Source organism: Bombina bombina, chromosome 1 (assembly GCF_027579735.1).
Source record: "Bombina bombina isolate aBomBom1 chromosome 1, aBomBom1.pri, whole genome shotgun sequence".
Lineage (NCBI taxonomy): Eukaryota > Metazoa > Chordata > Amphibia > Anura > Bombinatoridae > Bombina > Bombina bombina.
In genome coordinates, this window is record NC_069499.1 from 1,529,018,094 (window position 1) to 1,529,034,179 (window position 16,086).

The 16,086-nt window shown below is 42.3% G+C and overlaps 1 protein-coding gene across 3 annotated transcripts in view; it reads right to left on the bottom strand.

Annotated features, from left to right (window-relative positions):
• Positions 1-16,086, bottom strand: part of UTP18 (UTP18 small subunit processome component) — a gene marked incomplete in the record, with an annotated part of 140,710 nt that overhangs the window by 77,972 nt on the left and 46,652 nt on the right. For all 3 annotated transcript variants that reach the window (XM_053708355.1, XM_053708363.1, XM_053708347.1), the window contains 2 exon segments: positions 51-226; positions 1,819-1,944. In XM_053708355.1, coding sequence (XP_053564330.1) covers positions 51-226; positions 1,819-1,944 — 302 coding nt within the window.

Consider the following 16,086-nt stretch of genomic DNA (forward strand, 5'->3'; position numbering starts at 1 on the left):
AAAAAAAACACATTTGGTTACCCTTACAAATATAAATAAAAAAAACATTGCCTCTTATTTTAGGAACGGGAATGATGTTTCCGCCCATCATGTCGTACACGTAGAACATTTTACTTCGGACTCCAGTAGCTATAACCTGCTCCCCATCAGCAGTAAACTGGGCTTTGAAAATTGGAAATTTTTCCAAATGAATGCTTTGGATTTTTGGATTTAATCTTCCATCCACCTGAAGAAGAAAAAAAAATCAAATGTAATTGACAGCCTATCCACAAGTTTATATTTCTTTCAAGAGCATTCAGTTTTGCCAAATTCCGTAGAGCTGGACAATAATGTCTTATTTAGACTTGTGCATTCAGCATTTTCAATGCCAAATGCAGAAGTAGGCGGACATTCGTGATGTTTGGATCTTTTTGGAGCCGAATTTCTTCTTGTGAAAGTGATGCACACTAAGATCTGTCCAAATCCAGACCATAGTGCGTTTCACTTTCACAAGAAGCATTTTGGCAAAATGCATCCCCAAAACATCTGAACATCACGAAAGTCGCATACTTCTGCATTCAGCATTGATCGAAAAGGCCCAATGCACAAATCTAGTCTTATTATTTTGTTTTAAACTACAATAATGCAGCGTTTACCTAAAATATGGTCATGGGAAAATTTATCGAGCTGCAGGCAGATAAGTTCTCAAGTGGAGAACCTGTCCGCCTGCAATTGCCAATGGCAACGCAGCATTGCTTGGTAACATTTAGGATTGCACAAGAGCTCTTTTGTGCACTCCTGCTCCCTATTCTTGCACATCCAGTCACGTGAAAGCAGGGCCTATCAATCACCATGAGCTTGCTTGATTTATCTCTGCCACCTCTGAGGTGGAGGATAAAAGAAGCAGGAACTGCTTCTTAAAGGAACAGTAAAGTCAAAATGACTTTCATGATTCAGATAGAGCATGCAATTTAAAAACATTTTTCAATAGAGACATGCAGTTTTGTTCACTGCTGGGTTGTTTGCGTTATTTGACTCTTTTCTAAGCCGAATATCTTCTTGAGCAAATGAAACACACTAATATCTGTGCAAATCTAGATCTTAGTGCGTTTCATTTGCTCAAGAAGATTTTTGGCTCAAAAAAAAGAAAAAAAAAAAAAAAACACAGACAATTAAAAAACTTAACCCTGTTAGCTCACTACCTCCAGAGAACATCAATCAGTCCTGATACTGGAGTAAACTGTGTGCACAACCATATGCTCACCACATGTGCAGAATGGAAGATGCGTGTGCACGTGACTTACTCCATTATCATGCGTAGCTGCATATAGGGGGTGGAATTTTAAGTGAGCATGTCAAAATTAAGTTTTAATAGTTTAGCCTGAGCAAGTAATTTCAAGATAGTTTTCTGTTTCTCCTGGTATCATTTGTTGAAAAGCATATCTGGGTAGGCTTAGGAGTGGCAGAGCACGACTTACTGGGAAGCTAGCTGCCAATTAGTGGCTACACACATAAGCCTCTTGTCATTGGCTTACGAGATCTGTTCAGTTAGCTCATAGTAGTGCATAGCGGCTCTGGAGCTGACTTTAACTGTGTGTTTAACCTGTTCGCAGCAGTTATGCATGCAATAGAGCAATAGTAAAATGCTCTAACAATTTTTTTTGGTAAAATGTTATGTCCTTTGAAATGAATTATTCAGCGCCAGCAATCCTGATAATACATTCAGTATCAAGTGCATAAATGAAAATGAAAATCTACCAGAGTGCTGAGTGCCAAAAACCAACGCATCACATCCAGGCCAAGTCGGTTTCAGTTAGTTTAATGTATAATGAGGTTTACCTGAAACAAAGATATGGCTCGGTCTAGTCCAGCTGTCATGATAACTTGTGCCAAAGGATGAAACTGTACAGATGTAAGCGGCCCTTCTGACGGTCTTTCGTGATTAGCATTTAAACACTTTCTGATCTAAAAAGAAAGAATATGTAGATTATTTTTTTTAAACCTGAAAATGGATTTATCAAAAGCATGAAAGTAAACGCACAACATGCAAAGCATTTTTACATTGATTTACTTAAGCAGAACAAATAAATACAACATCCCATTATTATTTTTTATTATGACTTTACTCAAAAAAGAAAACACACAAATAACTGCACTTATGTAACCACTAACAGATGGTGCAAAGTGAGAGACTCTCAACACTAGCTGCCCCCTTGTCTGCAGGCATTTAGATACTGCAGGGCATATATCCTGAAAGGGGCAGACTTCACTAAATTCTGTAAAATAAAAGGGTTGAACCTGAAAGTCCCAGCAAATTGTCTCCCATAGAAAATAATTAAAGGGATAAGTCAAAATTAAGCTTGTATGATTAAGAAAAAGCATTTAATTTTAAATTCAATTCTATTTTCAAATGTACTTTGTTCTCTTTGTATATCCTTTGCTGAAAAAATAATACGTACATATGCTACGCGACTGGGAGCTAGCTGGTGATTGATGGCTACAGGTATAGATGTCTTTTTTTTATTGGCTGACCAAATGCGATCAGCAAACTATCAGTAGTGCCTTGCTGCTCTGTTATATACAAGCAAAAGAGTAATAATACAAATATCTAACATATTAGAGCATTTTCTTTTTGAGCTTTAACCCCTTCACGTGTCAGGAACGTCCTACAAAAAAACACCCTTAATGACCAAGGACGTTCCTGGCGCGTCCTCTGGTCTTTCAAGCGGTGGAAGCAATCAGGATCGCTTCCAGCCGCTTTTATGGCATTGCAATGATGCCTTGATATTGAGGCATCCTGCAATACCAATTTTTTACAAACCGATGCAGGCCCACCCACCAATGGATCATAGTTGGTGGGTGGGCCTGTGTGGGACGCGCGCGCGCAGCAACCATTGCCATCAATGGGAAAAACTAAGGATCATACCCAAGATGGCGGCACATAGGTAGCGGGGGGAGGGTTACGTGTAGTGCGCAGCGGCATTTAACGGCCTTCTAATTACCAAAAAGCAACGCCAAAGCCATATATGTCTGCTATTTCTGAACAAAGGGGATCCCAGAGAAGCATTTACAACCATTTGTGCCATAATTGCACAAGCTGTTTGCAAATAATTTCAGTGAGAACCCTAAAATTGTGAAAAAACAGAATTTATGTTTACCTGATAAATTACTTTCTCCAACGGTGTGTCCGGTCCACGGCGTCATCCTTACTTGTGGGATATTCTCTTCCCCAACAGGAAATGGCAAAGAGCCCAGCAAAGCTGGTCACATGATCCCTCCTAGGCTCCGCCTACCCCAGTCATTCGACCGACGTTAAGGAGGAATATTTGCATAGGAGAAACCATATGGTACCGTGGTGACTGTAGTTAAAGAAAATAAATTATCGGACCTGATTAAAAAAACCAGGGCGGGCCGTGGACCGGACACACCGTTGGAGAAAGTAATTTATCAGGTAAACATAAATTCTGTTTTCTCCAACATAGGTGTGTCCGGTCCACGGCGTCATCCTTACTTGTGGGAACCAATACCAAAGCTTTAGGACACGGATGAAGGGAGGGAGCAAATCAGGTCACCTAAATGGAAGGCACCACGGCTTGCAAAACCTTTCTCCCAAAAATAGCCTCAGAAGAAGCAAAAGTATCAAACTTGTAAAATTTGGTAAAAGTGTGCAGTGAAGACCAAGTCGCTGCCCTACATATCTGATCAACAGAAGCCTCGTTCTTGAAGGCCCATGTGGAAGCCACAGCCCTAGTGGAATGAGCTGTGATTCTTTCGGGAGGCTGCCGTCCGGCAGTCTCGTAAGCCAATCTGATGATGCTTTTAATCCAAAAAGAGAGAGAGGTAGAAGTTGCTTTTTGACCTCTCCTTTTACCGGAATAAACAACAAACAAGGAAGATGTTTGTCTAAAATCCTTTGTAGCATCTAAATAGAATTTTAGAGCGCGAACAACATCCAAATTGTGCAACAAACGTTCCTTCTTTGAAACTGGTTTCGGACACAGAGAAGGTACGATAATCTCCTGGTTAATGTTTTTGTTAGAAACAACTTTTGGAAGAAAACCAGGTTTAGTACGTAAAACCACCTTATCTGCATGGAACACCAGATAAGGAGGAGAACACTGCAGAGCAGATAATTCTGAAACTCTTCTAGCAGAAGAAATTGCAACTAAAAACAAAACTTTCCAAGATAATAACTTAATATCAACGGAATGCAAGGGTTCAAACGGAACCCCCTGAAGAACTGAAAGAACTAAATTGAGACTCCAAGGAGGAGTCAAAGGTTTGTAAACAGGCTTAATTCTAACCAGAGCCTGAACAAAGGCTTGAACATCTGGCACAGCGGCCAGCTTTTTGTGAAGTAACACAGACAAGGCAGAAATCTGTCCCTTCAGGGAACTTGCAGATAATCCTTTTTCCAATCCTTCTTGAAGGAAGGATAGAATCCTAGGAATCTTAACCTTGTCCCAAGGGAATCCTTTAGATTCACACCAACAGATATATTTTTTCCAAATTTTGTGGTAAATCTTTCTAGTTACAGGCTTTCTGGCCTGAACAAGAGTATCGATAACAGAATCTGAGAATCCTCGCTTCGATAAGATCAAGCGTTCAATCTCCAAGCAGTCAGCTGGAGTGAAACCAGATTCGGATGTTCGAACGGACCCTGAACAAGAAGGTCTCGTCTCAAAGGTAGCTTCCAAGGAGGAGCCGATGACATATTCACCAGATCTGCGTACCAAGTCCTGCGTGGCCACGCAGGAGCTATCAAGATCACCGACGCCCTCTCCTGATTGATCCTGGCTACCAGCCTGGGGATGAGAGGAAACGGCGGGAACACATAAGCTAGTTTGAAGGTCCAAGGTGCTACTAGTGCATCCACTAGAGCCGCCTTGGGATCCCTGGATCTGGACCCGTAGCAAGGAACTTTGAAGTTCTGACGAGAGGCCATCAGATCCATGTCTGGAATGCCCCACAGCTGAGTGACTTGGGCAAAGATTTCCGGATGGAGTTCCCACTCCCCCGGATTCAATGTCTGACGACTCAGAAAATCCGCTTCCCAATTTTCCACTCCTGGGATGTGGATAGCAGACAGGTGGCAGGAGTGAGACTCCGCCCATAGAATGATTTTGGTCACTTCTTCCATCGCCAGGGAACTCCTTGTTCCCCCCTGATGGTTGACGTACGCAACAGTTGTCATGTTGTCTGATTGAAACCGTATGAACTTGGCCCTCGCTAGCTGGCCTTGAGAGCATTGAATATCGCTCTCAGTTCCAGAATATTTATCGGTAGAAGAGATTCTTCCCGAGACCAAAGACCCTGAGCTTTCAGGGATCCCCAGACCGCGCCCCAGCCCATCAGACTGGCGTCGGTCGTGACAATGACCCACTCTGGTCTGCGGAATGTCATCCCTCGTGACAGGTTGTCCAGGGACAGCCACCAACGGAGTGAGTCTCTGGTCCTCTGATTTACTTGTATCTTCGGAGACAAGTCTGTATAGTCCCCATTCCACTGACTGAGCATGCACAGTTGTAATGGTCTTAGATGAATGCGTGCAAAAGGAACTATGTCCATTGCCGCTACCATCAACCCGATCACTTCCATGCACTGAGCTATGGAAGGAAGAGGAACGGAATGAAGTATCCGACAAGAGTCTAGAAGTTTTGTTTTTCTGGCCTCTGTCAGAAAAATCCTCATTTCTAAGGAGTCTATTATTGTTCCCAAGAAGGGAACCCTTGTTGACGGAGATAGAGAACTCTTTTCCACGTTCACTTTCCATCCGTGAGATCTGAGAAAGGCCAGGACAATGTCCGTGTGAGCCTTTGCTTGAGGAAGGGACGACGCTTGAATCAGAATGTCGTCCAAGTAAGGTACTACAGCAATGCCCCTTGGTCTTAGCACAGCTAGAAGGGACCCTAGTACCTTTGTGAAAATCCTTGGAGCAGTGGCTAATCCGAAAGGAAGCGCCACGAACTGGTAATGTTTGTCCAGGAATGCGAACCTCAGGAACCGATGATGTTCCTTGTGGATAGGAATATGTAGATACGCATCCTTTAAATCCACCGTGGTCATGAATTGACCTTCCTGGATGGAAGGAAGAATAGTTCGAATGGTTTCCATCTTGAACGATGGAACCTTGAGAAACTTGTTTAAGATCTTGAGATCTAAGATTGGTCTGAACGTTCCCTCTTTTTTGGGAACTATAAACAGATTGGAGTAGAACCCCATCCCTTGTTCTCTTAATGGAACGGGATGAATCACTCCCATTTTTAACAGGTCTTCTACACAATGTAAGAATGCCTGTCTTTTTATGTGGTCTGAAGACAACTGAGACCTGTGGAACCTCCCCCTTGGGGGAAGTCCCTTGAATTCCAGAAGATAACCTTGGGAGACTATTTCTAGCGCCCAAGGATCCAGAACATCTCTTGCCCAAGCCTGAGCGAAGAGAGAGAGTCTGCCCCCCACCAGATCCGGTCCCGGATCGGGGGCCAACATTTCATGCTGTCTTGGTAGCAGTGGCAGGTTTCTTGGCCTGCTTTCCCTTGTTCCAGCCTTGCATTGGTCTCCAAGCTGGCTTGGCTTGAGAAGTATTACCCTCTTGCTTAGAGGACGTAGCACTTTGGGCTGGTCCGTTTCTACGAAAGGGACGAAAAACATAATTTATGCTTACCTGATAAATTCCTTTCTTCTGTTGTGTGATCAGTCCACGGGTCATCATTACTTCTGGGATATTATCTGCTCCCCTACAGGAAGTGCAAGAGGATTCACCCAGCAGAGTTGCTATATAGCTCCTCCCCTCTACGTCACCTCCAGTCATTCGACCAAAGACCAACGAGAAAGGAGAAGCCAAGGGTGTAGTGGTGACTGAATTATAATTTAAAAAAAATATTTACCTGCCTTAAAAAACAGGGCGGGCCGTGGACTGATCACACAACAGAAGAAAGGAATTTATCAGGTAAGCATAAATTATGTTTTCTTCTGTTATGTGTGATCAGTCCACGGGTCATCATTACTTCTGGGATACCAATACCAAAGCAAAAGTACACGGATGACGGGAGGGATAGGCAGGCTCATTATACAGAAGGAACCACTGCCTGAAGAACCTTTCTCCCAAAAATAGCCTCCGAAGAAGCAAAAGTGTCAAATTTGTAAAATTTGGAAAAAGTATGAAGCGAAGACCAAGTTGCAGCCTTGCAAATCTGTTCAACAGAGGCCTCATTCTTAAAGGCCCAAGTGGAAGCCACAGCTCTAGTAGAATGAGCTGTAATTCTTTCAGGAGGCTGCTGTCCAGCAGTCTCATAGGCTAAACGAATTATGCTACGAAGCCAGAAGGAGAGAGAGGTAGCCGAAGCCTTATGACCTCTCCTCTGACCAGAGTACACGACAAACAGGGAAGACGTTTGTCGAAAATCCTTAGTTGCCTGCAAGTAGAACTTGAGGGCACGAACTACATCCAGATTGTGTAGAAGACGTTCCTTCTTTGAAGAAGGATTTGGACACAAGGATGGAACAACAATCTCTTGATTGATATTCCTGTTAGTGACTACCTTAGGTAAGAACCCAGGTTTAGTACGCAGAACTACCTTGTCTGAGTGAAAGATCAGATAAGGAGAATCACAATGTAAGGCTGATAATTCAGAGACTCTTCGAGCCGAGGAAATAGCCATTAAAAATAGAACTTTCCAAGATAACAATTTTATATCAATGGAATGAAGGGGTTCGAACGGAACACCCTGTAAAACGTTAAGAACTAAGTTTAAACTCCATGGCGGAGCAACAGTTTTAAACACAGGCTTGATCCTAGCTAAAGCCTGACAAAATGCCTGGACGTCTGGATTTTCTGACAGACGCTTGTGTAACAAGATGGACAGAGCTGAGATCTGTCCCTTTAATGAGCTAGCCGATAAACCCTTTTCTAAACCTTCTTGTAGAAAGGACAATATCCTAGGAATCCTAACCTTACTCCAGGAGTAATCTTTGGATTCACACCAGTATAGGTATTTACGCCATATTTTATGGTAAATCTTTCTGGTAACAGGCTTCCTAGCCTGTATCAGGGTATCAATAACCGACTCAGAAAAACCACGCTTTGATAAGATCAAGCGTTCAATTTCCAAGCAGTCAGCTTCAGAGAAGTTAGATTTTGATGTTTGAATGGACCCTGTATCAGAAGGTCCTGTCTTAGAGGTAGAGACCAAGGCGGACAGGATGACATGTCCACTAGATCTGCATACCAAGTCCTGCGTGGCCATGCAGGTGCTATTAGAATCACTGATGCTCTCTCCTGTTTGATTTTGGCAATCAATCGAGGAAGCAGCGGGAAGGGTGGAAACACATAAGCCATCCTGAAGTTCCAAGGTGCTGTCAAAGCATCTATCAGAACCGCTCCCGGATCCCTGGATCTGGATCCGTAGCGAGGAAGTTTGGCGTTCTGGCGAGACGCCATGAGATCTATATCTGGTTTGCCCCAACGTCGAAGTATTTGGGCAAAGACCTCCGGATGAAGTTCCCACTCCCCCGGATGAAAAGTCTGGCGACTCAAGAAATCCGCCTCCCAGTTCTCCACTCCCGGGATGTGGATTGCTGACAGGTGGCAAGAGTGAGACTCTGCCCAGCGAAATATCTTTGATACTTCCATCATTGCTAGGGAGCTTCTTGTCCCTCCCTGATGGTTGATGTAAGCTACAGTCGTGATGTTGTCCGACTGAAACCTGATGAACCCCCGAGTTTTTAACTGGGGCCAAGCTAGAAGGGCATTGAGAACTGCTCTCAATTCCAGAATGTTTATTGGCAGGAGACTTTCCTCCTGACTCCATTGTCCCTGAGCCTTCAGAGAATTCCAGACAGCGCCCCAACCTAGTAGGCTGGCGTCTGTTGTTACAATTGTCCAGTCCGGCCTGCTGAATGGCATCCCCCTGGACAGATGTGGCCGAGAAAGCCACCATAGAAGAGAGTTTCTGGTCTCTTGATCCAGATTCAGAGTGGGGGACAAATCTGAGTAATCCCCATTCCACTGACTCAGCATGCACAACTGCAGCGGTCTGAGATGTAGGCGTGCAAAGGGTACTATGTCCATTGCTGCTACCATTAAGCCGATCACCTCCATGCATTGAGCTACTGACGGGAGTTGAATGGAATGAAGGACACGGCATGCATTTAGAAGCTTTGTTAATCTGTCTTCTGTCAGATAAATCTTCATTTCTACAGAATCTATAAGAGTCCCCAAGAATGGAACTCTTGTGAGAGGAAAGAGAGAACTCTTCTTTTCGTTCACTTTCCATCCATGCGACCTTAGAAATGCCAGAACTAACTCTGTATGAGACTTGGCAGTTTGAAAGCTTGAAGCTTGTATCAGAATGTCGTCTAGGTACGGAGCTACCGAAATTCCTCGCGGTCTTAGTACCGCCAGAAGGGCACCCAGAACCTTCGTGAAGATTCTTGGAGCCGTAGCCAATCCGAATGGAAGGGCTACAAACTGGTAATGCCTGTTTAAGAAGGCAAACCTTAGATACCGGTAATGATCTTTGTGAATCGGTATGTGAAGGTAAGCATCCTTTAAATCCACTGTGGTCATGTACTGACCCTTTTGGATCATGGGTAAGATTGTCCGAATAGTTTCCATTTTGAACGATGGAACTCTTAGGAATTTGTTTAGGATCTTTAAATCCAAGATTGGCCTGAAAGTTCCCTCTTTTTTGGGAACCACAAACAGGTTTGAGTAAAACCCTTGTCCTTGTTCCGACCGCGGAACCGGATGGATCACTCCCATTAATAATAGATCTTGTACACAGCGTAGAAACGCGTCTTTCTTTATTTGGTTTGTTGACAACCTTGACAGATGAAATCTCCCTCTTGGGGGAGAGAATTTGAAGTCTAGAAGGTATCCCTGAGATATGATCTCTAGCGCCCAGGGATCCTGGACATCTCTTGCCCAAGCCTGGGCGAAGAGAGAGAGTCTGCCCCCCACTAGATCCGGTCCCGGATCGGGGGCCCTCGGTTCATGCTGTCTTAGGGGCAGCAGCAGGTTTCCTGGCCTGCTTGCCCTTATTCCAGGACTGGTTAGGTTTCCAGCCTTGTCTGTAACGAGCAACAGCTCCTTCCTGTTTTGGTGCAGTGGAAGTTGATGCTGTTCCTGTTTTGAAATTCCGAAAGGGACGAAAAATAGACTGTCTAGCCTTAGCTTTGGCTTTGTCTTGAGGTAGAGCGTGGCCCTTACCCCCTGTAATGTCAGCAATAATTTCTTTCAAACCGGGCCCAAATAAAGTTTGCCCCTTGAAAGGTATATTAAGTAATTTGGACTTTGAAGTTACATCAGCCGACCAGGATTTTAGCCACAGCGCCCTACGTGCCTGAATGGCGAATCCTGAATTCTTAGCCGTAAGTTTGGTTAAATGTACTACGGCCTCCGAAATGAATGAATTAGCTAGTTTAAGGACTCTAAGCCTGTCCGTAATGTCGTCCAGCGTAGCTGAACTAAGGTTCTCTTCCAGAGACTCAATCCAAAAAGCTGCCGCAGCCGTAATCGGCGCGATGCATGCAAGGGGTTGCAATATAAAACCTTGTTGAACAAACATTTTCTTAAGGTAACCCTCTAATTTTTTATCCATAGGATCTGAAAAAGCACAGCTATCCTCCACCGGGATAGTGGTGCGCTTAGCTAAAGTAGAAACTGCTCCCTCCACCTTAGGGACCGTTTGCCATAAGTCCCGTGTGGTGGCGTCTATTGGAAACATCTTTCTAAATATTGGAGGGGGTGAGAACGGCACACCGGGTCTATCCCACTCCTTAGTAACAATTTCAGTTAATCTCTTAGGTATAGGAAAAACGTCAGTACTCGCCGGTACCGCAAAGTATTTATCCAACCTACACATTTTCTCTGGTATTGCAACAGTGTTACAATCGTTAAGAGCCGCTAAGACCTCCCCCAGTAATACACGGAGGTTTTCCAATTTAAATTTAAAATTTGAAATATCTGAATCCAATCTGCTTGGATCAGAACCGTCACCTACAGAATGAAGCTCTCCGTCCTCATGCTCTGCAAGCTGTGACGCAGTATCAGACATGGCCCTAGAATTATCAGCGCACTCTGTTCTCACCCCAGAGTGATCACGCTTGCCTCTTAGTTCTGGTAATTTAGCCAAAACTTCAGTCATAACAGTAGCCATATCTTGTAATGTTATCTGTAATGGCTGCCCAGATGTACTAGGCGCCATAATATCACGCACCTCCCGGGCGGGAGATGCAGGTACTGACACGTGAGGCGAGTTAGTCGGCATAACTCTCCCCTCGCTGTTTGGTGAAATTTGTTCAATTTGTACAGATTGGCTTTTATTTAAAGTAGCATCAATACAGTTAGTACATAAATTTCTATTGGGCTCCACCTTGGCATTGGAACAAATGACACAGGTATCTTCCTCTGAATCAGACATGTTTAACACACTAGCAAAAAACATGCAACTCGGTTACAATCTTATTTAACAAAAACGTACTGTGCCTCAAGAAGCACTAAACGATTAAATGACAGTTGAAATAATGAACTGAAAAACAGTTATAGCATCACACTTTAAAAACAACACAACTTTTTAGCAAAGGCTTGTTCCCATTAGTAAAATAACACTAATTAAATTTTAAACATAAAAATTACAGAGCAACGTTATTAAATCACAGTCACTATATAAGTCTCACAGCTCTGCTGAGAGAATCTACCTCCCTTCAAAGAAGTTTGAAGACCTCTGAGTTCTGTTAGAGATGAACCGGATCATGCAGAAAATACAAGAGTAACTGACTGGAAAGTTTGATGCGTAGCAAAGAGCGCCAAAAACGGCCCCTCCCTCTCACACACAGCAGTGAGAGAGAAACGAAACTGTCATAATTAAAACAAGCAAACTGCCAAGTGGAAAAATAATGCCCAAATATTTATTCACTCAGTACCTCATTAATGCAAACGATTCTACATTCCAGCAAAAACGTTTAACATGAAAAAAACCTATTAAAAGGTTTAATGTACTTTTACAGAGTAATTCCGGTGAAATACCATCCCCAGAATACTAAAGTGTAGAGTATACATACATGTTCATTATAACGGTATGGCAGGATCTTTTCATCAATTCCATTCAGAAAATAAAAACTGCTACATACCTCAATGCAGATTCAACTGCCCGCTGTCCCCTGATCTGAAGTTTTTACCTCCCTCAGATGGCCGAGAAACAGCAATATGATCTTAACTACTCCGGTTAAAATCATAAGAAAAACTCTGGTAGATTCTTCTTCAAACTCTGCCAGAGAGGTAATAACACGCTCCGGTGCTATTGTAAAATAACAAACTTTTGATTGAAGTTCTAAAAACTAAGTATAATCACCATAGTCCTCTCACACCTCCTATCTAGTCTTTGGGTGCAAGAGAATGACTGGAGGTGACGTAGAGGGGAGGAGCTATATAGCAACTCTGCTGGGTGAATCCTCTTGCACTTCCTGTAGGGGAGCAGATAATATCCCAGAAGTAATGATGACCCGTGGACTGATCACACATAACAGAAGAAATTAGGTTTATTTTTTGCCTTGAAAGGCCGATCCTGAGGAAGGGCGTGGCCCTTACCCCCAGTGATATCCGAGATAATCTCTTTCAAGTCAGGGCCAAACAGCGTTTTCCCCTTGAAAGGAATGTTAAGTAGCTTGTTCTTGGAAGACGCATCAGCCGACCAAGATTTCAACCAAAGCGCTCTGCGCGCCATAATAGCAAACCCAGAATTCTTAGCCGCTAACCTAGCCAATTGCAAAGTGGCGTCTAGGGTGAAAGAATTAGCCAATTTGAGAGCATTGATTCTGTCCATAATCTCCTCATAAGGAGGAGAATCACTGTCGACCGCCTTTATCAGCTCATCGAACCAGAAACATGCGGCTGTAGCGACAGGGACAATGCATGAAATTGGTTGTAGAAGGTAACCCTGCTGAACAAACATCTTTTTAAGCAAACCTTCTAATTTTTTATCCATAGGATCTTTGAAAGCACAACTATCCTCTATGGGTATAGTGGTGCGTTTGTTTAAAGTGGAAACCGCTCCCTCGACCTTGGGGACTGTCTGCCATAAGTCCTTTCTGGGGTCGACCATAGGAAACAATTTTTTAAATATGGGGGGAGGGACGAAAGGAATACCGGGCCTTTCCCATTCTTTATTAACAATGTCCGCCACCCGCTTGGGTATAGGAAAAGCTTCTGGGAGCCCCGGCACCTCTAGGAACTTGTCCATTTTACATAGTTTCTCTGGGATGACCAACTTGTCACAATCATCCAGAGTGGATAATACCTCCTTAAGCAGAATGCGGAGATGTTCCAACTTAAATTTAAATGCAATCACATCAGGTTCAGCTTGTTGAGAAATGTTCCCTGAATCAGTAATTTCTCCCTCAGACAAAACCTCCCTGGCCCCATCAGACTGAGTTAGGGGCCCTTCAGAAATATTAATATCAGCGTCGTCATGCTCTTCAGTATCTAAAACAGAGCAGTCGCGCTTACGCTGATAAGTGTTCATTTTGGCTAAAATGTTTTTGACAGAATTATCCATTACAGCCGTTAATTGTTGCATAGTAAGGAGTATTGGCGCGCTAGATGTACTAGGGGCCTCCTGAGTGGGCAAGACTCGTGTAGACGAAGGAGGGAATGATGCAGTACCATGCTTACTCCCCTCACTTGAGGAATCATCTTGGGCATCATTGTCATTGTCACATAAATCACATTTATTTAAATGAATAGGAATTCTGGCTTCCCCACATTCAGAACACAGTCTATCTGGTAGTTCAGACATGTTAAACAGGCATAAACTTGATAACAAGTACAAAAAACGTTTTAAAATAAAACCGTTACTGTCACTTTAAATTTTAAACTGAACACACTTTATTACTGCAAATGCGAAAAAACATGAAGGAATTGTTCAAAATTCACCAAATTTTCACCACAGTGTCTTAAAGCCTTAAAAGTATTGCACACCAAATTTGGAAGCTTTAACCCTTAAAATAACGGAACCGGAGCCGTTTTGAACTTTAACCCCTTTACAGTCCCTGGTATCTGCTTTGCTGAGACCCAACCAAGCCCCAAGGGGAATACGATACCAAATGACGCCTTCAGAAAGTCTTTTCTAAGTATCAGAGCTCCTCTCACATGCGACTGCATGCCATGCCTCTCAAAAACAAGTGCGCAACACCGGCGCGAAAATGAGGCTCTGCCTATGCTTTGGGAAAGCCCCAAAGAATAAGGTGTCTAAAACAGTGCCTGCCGATATTATTATATCAAAATACCCAGATAAAATGATTCCTCAAGGCTAAATATGTGTTAATAATCAATCGATTTAGCCCAAAAAAAAAAGTCAACAGTCTTAATAAGCCCTTTTTGAAGCCCTTATTTACAATCGTAATAAACATGGCTTACCGGATCCCAGAGGGAAAATGACAGCTTCCAGCATTACATCGTCTTGTTAGAATGTGTCATACCTCAAGCAGCAAGAGACTGCTCACTGTTCCCCCAACTGAAGTTAATTGCTCTCAACAGTCCTGTGTGGAACAGCCATGGATTTTAGTGACGGTTGCTAAAATCATTTTCCTCATACAAACAGAAATCTTCATCTCTTTTCTGTTTCTGAGTAAATAGTACATACCAGCACTATTTCAAAATAACAAACTCTTGATTGAATAATAAAAACTACAGTTAAACACTAAAAAAACTCTAAGCCATCTCCGTGGAGATGTTGCCTGTACAACGGCAAAGAGAATGACTGGGGTAGGCGGAGCCTAGGAGGGATCATGTGACCAGCTTTGCTGGGCTCTTTGCCATTTCCTGTTGGGGAAGAGAATATCCCACAAGTAAGGATGACGCCGTGGACCGGACACACCTATGTTGGAGAAATGTAACTATTTTTTTATTTGATCACATTTGGCGGTGAAATGGTGGCATGAAATAAACCAAAATGTGCCTAGCTCAATACTTTGGGTTGTCTACTAAATATATATCTATATATCTATCTATCTATCTATATATATATATCTAAATATATATATAAATATACACATACACACATGTCAAGAGATATTCAGGGATTCCTGACAGATATCAGTGTTCCAATGTAATGAAAATAGCAAAGTGCTACTTGTACGTATGGCCCTATAACTTTCAAAAAAAGCAAAGAACATGTAAACATTGGGTATTTCTAAACTCAGGATAAAATTTAGAAACTTTTTAGCATAGGAGTTTTTTTGGTAGTTGTAGAAGTGTAACAGATTTTGGGGGTCAGAGTTTTTCATCATATTTTATATATATTTTTTATAGTAAATTATAAGATATGATGAAAATAATGGTATCTTTAGAAAGTCCGTTTAACCCCTTAATGACCACAGCACTTTTCCATTTTTTGTCCGTTTGGGACCAAGGCTATTTTTACATTTCTGCGGTGTTTGTGTTTAGCTGTAATTTTCCTCTTACTCATTTACTGTACCCACACATATTATATACCGTTTTTCTCGCCATTAAATGGACTTTCTAAAAATACCATTATTTTCATCATATCTTATAATTTACTATAAAAAAATTATAAAATATGAGGAAAAAATGGAAAAAAAACACACTTTTTCTAACTTTGACCCCCAAAATCTGTTACACATCTACAACCACCAAAAAACACCCATGCTAAATAGTTTCTAAATTTTGTCCTGAGTTTAGAAATACCCAATGTTTACATCTTCTTTGCTTTTTTTGTAAGTTATAGGGCCATAAATACAAGTAGCACTTTGCTATTTCCAAACCATTATTTTTCAAAATTAGCGCTAGTTACATTAGAACACTAATATCTTTCAGGAATCTCTGAATATCCATTGACATGTATATATTTTTTTTTAGTAGACATCCCAAAGTATTGATCTAGGCCCATTTTGGTATATTTAATGCCACCATTTCACTGCCAAATGCGATCAAATTAAAAAAAAGTTAAATTTTTCAGAATTTTAGGTTTCTCACTGAAATCATTTACAAACAGCTTGTGCAATTATGGCACAAATGGGTGTAAATGCTTCTCTGGGATCCCCTTTATTCAGAAATAGCACATATATATGGCTTTGGCGTTGCTTTGT